We start from the raw sequence: 5,000 nt of genomic DNA, 5'->3' as shown, positions 1-5,000 counted from the left end.
ATCTGAGTGTTTAAATGGCCTGAAAACTCACTGATGTTGTGAGACAGTTTCAGTGTTCTTGAGTTCAGGGTACACAGTTGGATATAGAAAACCAATCTTTACCTTTGCCACTGAAGGTGGACGGATTCTGCCGAAATTGGGTCGACAGGTTAGGTGTGTGACAAGGACAAATCGATTCGATTTTGGTGAAGATCCGGATCAGGATCCAGTTACTCGAATTTTCGAAGTGATTCTTCAACATTGAGAGAAAGGGCTAAAAACAATATATATATATATATATTTTTTTTTTTTTCAAAAAGTTGTGTACGGATGATTATAAAACTTGGTCGATGAGTTGGGTAGGTGACAAGAGTAAGTTAATTAGATTTTGGTTGAGGTCCGGATCGAGATCCGGCATTTCGGTCGGATACAAAACGTAAACTGTTCAGCCTGCCGGAGGTATATGTTCGACCGAGTGCCATTCTCGTTTTACATCTGTTCGATAATGTGTTGGAAGTGAAGCCGCTTGCTACAAGCTTATAAAAGGACCGATATGTTCTCCTTATGACTGGTGGAATTGGATAGTGCGGTGTTTTAAGTGTGAAAAAAATACAGTAGAAAGTGTTTCTGTATTAAGGTCTTACTGGTCTTGGTGAGCGAAGGCTGCAGTGGTAGTAACTGATGATGGAGTCATTGAAATGTCTGTGCCGGGTGGAGCATTGAGCACAGGGAGAGGTGAGTTCTCAAGGCTCGGCTCAGATATTCCGCTGTCGCTTGCTGGTGGAGAACCATAGCCCTCCGATTCGGCAAGCAAAGAGTCGATCAAATTTTCAGTGTCACCATTGTCCTGCTGTATTGTTATGCAAATGAAACACATTGTTATTAGATGATGCAAAATCACGAGAGTTCTTTGATTTTTTTTTTTTGTATTTTTTTTTTTTTACTTCGCAATAACCGGCTTTACTGGACCTTCACTCTTTTGTGCGTACCTTTGGCACGTCAGACAATGTGAAAACAATAGGACACTAATTTGGCATATCCTGCATTTTAAGAATTAACCTTGTCCAAACCCAATGAGATGTTTTGTTTTTTTTATTTTCATTCCAGTAAATAAAAATCATTATATAAGGTTAAGAAGGAGTTTTAGCATCAATTCTACTGAGCTTAAATGAGTTTACTGCAATCCCAACAGGAAGATTATGTTCCTGCAAGTGAGTTCAATTGGAACACAGCTCAGTTAGTAAACAATTGTAATTGTGGTTCATTAATAATCCACTACATCATGTACCACGGTGTCAGCGAACGGCTCTTGAAAGCCCCAGTCATCCTCTAAGAGGTCGGAAGTCGGAAGGAACCCTTGGTCAGGTGTGTTAGGTTGTTGAGGGAAGGGTAGTGGAGATGAGAAGGCCATGGTCCCAGCATAGCACTCATCACCCATAGACCTCTGCCAGAGGAAGTCCATAATGTCTTCTTCAAAGGCAAAGCTGTGCACGGAAACATAAAAAAGATAAATATTCGTTTTATAAGAGTGGTTTGCACAGAATCCTATTCTTGGTTGCTTCTCATATCCTACCTGGGGTCGTTTATATCATGTATCATTTAATGATGGAAGGCAACAAATCGCCTTTCATAAATTGCTGAAAAGTAAGTAGTCATCCAGTCTGATTGCTGATGACCAGGCCAACAGCAATTGATCAACAATGTCGGCCGAGCGAGTGCGGCTAGGTTTCATGGAACTCACGATTGTCCCAAGTTTGCCCGTCTCACCATTAGTGTATCTTTGTGGATAGCTGTTGAACCTTGATGCTCATTGGTCTTCATGTTTCATGCACTATCCATCCCTGGTCAAAAGTAGCTGTAGGAAGGAGCTATCTGCACAGTACCTGTATAAAAAGGTCAGTTGTTGACCTCTAATCCTCACCTCTCATATGCAAGATTCACATGATAATATCCCACTACTACCACCACCACCATCACCACACTTCATCTCCCTGTATGCTTGAAAATATTGCATCCATGACTTGGCCAGCACAGCCGCCTGCTATCCCGGTGCAAAAATTCCCTTATATTTGCGTACAAATTAAATAGATGACTCCTTAATCCCCCATGTATAAATGAAGAATAGGCAGCGAATAGCTCGGTACCGCTGTGTTTTTCAGATACACGAAAATCAACATACACCACTCCATATAATTGCTTTGGTCTGTCACGCCACGTAATTTGACAACAACCCCCAACTCATCTTGTTGCCTATTTGGGTTGTTATTTTTGGTGCTCCCATCGAAGCACTAAGCACGTGATGCTGAAATTCTTGAATCGAATCTCATATGTTGATATTTTCCATTGTGCATTGATTTCCTTTGGAAGTTTTAACGATCATGATGCTCCTGTTGTAATATCCTTGATCTGACGCAGTATATGTTCGAGCAACTTCACGAGTCTTATTGAGAAATGTTTCTTTAAGCCTCCAACAAGTTTTTTTTTTTTTTCTACTTTGACATACCGACATGCCGCCACTGGGCTGGCAGGATGACCAAGAGGTACGCATACTTGCCTCGAAGCTGTCTAGCCTGGATTTGAATCTCGGCCCAGCCATGAAGTCATCCTGATGTTTCACAGACAGTGTGATTCATCAACGTGCGTGGCGTTAAATTGGACTATCCGTCACATCTGCTGGAATCCTCCCCTCCCCCTCTCCGGACGGTGGTCGTCTCCGCACGTACCCCGACGGTGGTCGTCTCTGCACGTATCTAAATGCGGTGAGGTCTTGCAAATATTGTACTCCGACTACAACTGTTACTACGGCCAGAATTATTCCCACCTTCTTGTGGAGTCTGCTGGGGAAAGTTTTTGGCCCAATTGTTTCAAGAATCAGCTGGCTTGGCCTCGCTCTCATTTAACTGAAGGTATATGAGCAAACACTCAAATATGGAGAGCAGTTCGTGAGGAATAAGTTTACAAGACAAATTAAGAAACGGAGAGATAAGACATGAATGAGAGAGCCAATGGAAAAGACTGAAACGACGAGAACGACCCTCGATAGAGTGCACGCCACCGCCAGGCTGAACAGTTTATGTTTTGTATCCCACTGAAAAGCCGGATCTGCATCTGAACCTGAACCAAAGTCGAATTGGCTTGTTCTCATCACCTGACCAACTCATCCACCTTGTTTTGTCCGAATCCGTCCACAGCTTTTTGAAATATCATGCTATAGATCATTCATGACCCTGTCTCTCATTGGTGAAGAATCACTTTTTAAAAATTCTCGTATCCGGATCCGTATCTGTATTTTCACCAAAATCGAATCGATTCGTCGGTCACACACCCAACCTGTCCACCAAGTTCATCTGAATTTGTCCACCACCCTTTGAGATATCATGCTCTTCTGTACATCGTTTTAGCTCAATCACCCAATGGTGAAGAATCGCTTTTTAAAAAATTGTATTATCCACATCCGGAGTTGATTCTTCACCAAAAATGTGGGTTGCTGTCCTTGGCCGGTCACCTCCATCCACAAAAAAAAAATTCAGAACGATTGCTTGAAGCCTGTGGACAAAAACTGTGTGACAAGAAAAACAGACAGACAGACAAACAAACATACTTGGCAAAATTATTTTGCAAAGTACCAAGCAGATAATAGTAGGAACAACGTCCATCCATCGCAGATGAGCAGGACATGAGATGCAGACAGAGGGAGAGAGAGAGAAGGGGAGAGAGAGAGAGGAGAGGAGAGGAGAGAGGGGAGAGAGGGTAGAGAGAGAGGGGGGGGAGAGAGACAGAAACAGAGAGAGGAGAGAGGAGAGAGAGAAAGGGGGGGGGAGGGAGAGGAGGGAGAGGAAGGAGACGAGCTGACATATTACTGTGGAGCTTACACCTCGGCAAAAGTGGTACAACACTAAAATGTCTGGATCAATAATCACGATACGATGAGGTAGGTCTTGACTGTCCTGCAGTGGACTGAAAAGACCTCGAGACAATATGGCGTTTGGTACAATGTTCGATGTGATAAGAATTTTCGAACGAAGTGAAAGTAACTTCAAAAAAATCAAATAATTAAATAATTAAAGGAAGGAAGACCGTGCTTCGTACGGGGAGAGACCCGCACCGTGGACCGTACGGGGAGAGACCCGCACCGTGGACCGTACGGGGAGAGACCCGCACGGGGAGAGACCCGCACCGTGGACCGTACGGGGAGAGACCCGCACCGTTGACCGTACGGGGAGAGACCCGCACCGTTGACCGTACGGGGAGAGACCCGCACCGTGGACCGTACGGGGAGAGACCCGCACCATGGACCGCACGGGGAGAGACCCGCACCGTTGACCGCACGGGGAGAGACCCGCACCGTTGACCGCACGGGGAGAGACCCGCACCGTTGACCGCACGGGGAGAGACCCGCACCGTTGACCGCACGGGGAGAGACCCGCACCGTTGACCGTACGGGGAGAGACCCGCACCGTTGACCGTACGGGGAGAGACCCGCACCGTGGACCGTACGGGGAGAGACCCGCACCGTGGACCGCACGGTATTCATTGCACATGACGCGCCAATTGCAATCGAGTTGAAAATTCCTCCACCCAGGCTCGATCGGATCAAACAAAGACGTTTCGATTCCGTTTAGAAAGTTGGACACAGATCGGTGAAGGTGAAGTCAGGAAACCTTCACCTGCGATCGTCGTCGTCCCCTTGCAGATGAAACCTCAATGCAGTTCCATGGACGGAGCGAGATGATGATGATCGTCTGATCCCGGGACGACTTCGTGCCAATGACGGCGGGCGGTGCGGATCGACAATCCACAATCCACAATCGAGGGACGATGCAACAGCTGCAGACTTTGGACCGTGCCTTCCAACGCGACACGTTGTGTCATGACGATCGCGGCCCCGCGAGCTGTGCACGTGATCCGTCTGACGTCACAGACGAAGCCCTCTGTCCCATCGTCTGTGTTTCGGGATTATATATTAGGTTCACACAACACGGATTGCGGACTATTTATAGTGAGATGAATCTGGCCCAGAT

The 5,000-nt window shown here is 46.2% G+C and overlaps 1 protein-coding gene across 5 annotated transcripts in view; it reads right to left on the bottom strand.

The window, feature by feature from the left end:
* The window catches only part of LOC147022313 (cyclic AMP-responsive element-binding protein 3-like protein 3), a 52,748-nt gene extending 47,836 nt beyond the window's left edge, over positions 1–4,912 (bottom strand). For 4 of the 5 annotated variants that reach the window (XM_085893077.1, XM_085893081.1, XM_085893080.1 and 1 more), the window contains exons 1-3: positions 4,647–4,912; positions 1,268–1,463; positions 624–829 (exon numbers count right to left, since the gene is read on the bottom strand). In XM_085893077.1, coding sequence (XP_085749203.1) covers positions 624–829; positions 1,268–1,441 — 380 coding nt within the window. In that variant the 5' untranslated portion in view covers positions 1,442–1,463; positions 4,647–4,912. Of the gene's footprint in view, positions 1–623; positions 830–1,267; positions 1,464–1,746; positions 1,768–4,646 lie in introns of those variants that run through there. The other variant, XM_085893078.1, reaches the window with a different exon arrangement.
* Between the last annotated feature and the right edge of the window lie 88 nt (positions 4,913–5,000).

This window comes from Eptatretus burgeri, chromosome 8 (assembly GCF_056783735.1).
Source record: "Eptatretus burgeri isolate ZD-2024b chromosome 8, Ebu_testis_v1, whole genome shotgun sequence".
Classification (NCBI taxonomy): Eukaryota; Metazoa; Chordata; class Myxini; order Myxiniformes; family Myxinidae; genus Eptatretus; species Eptatretus burgeri.
Note: the sequence above shows the minus strand (reverse complement) of the source record. Positions and strands in the feature narration are given on the sequence as shown.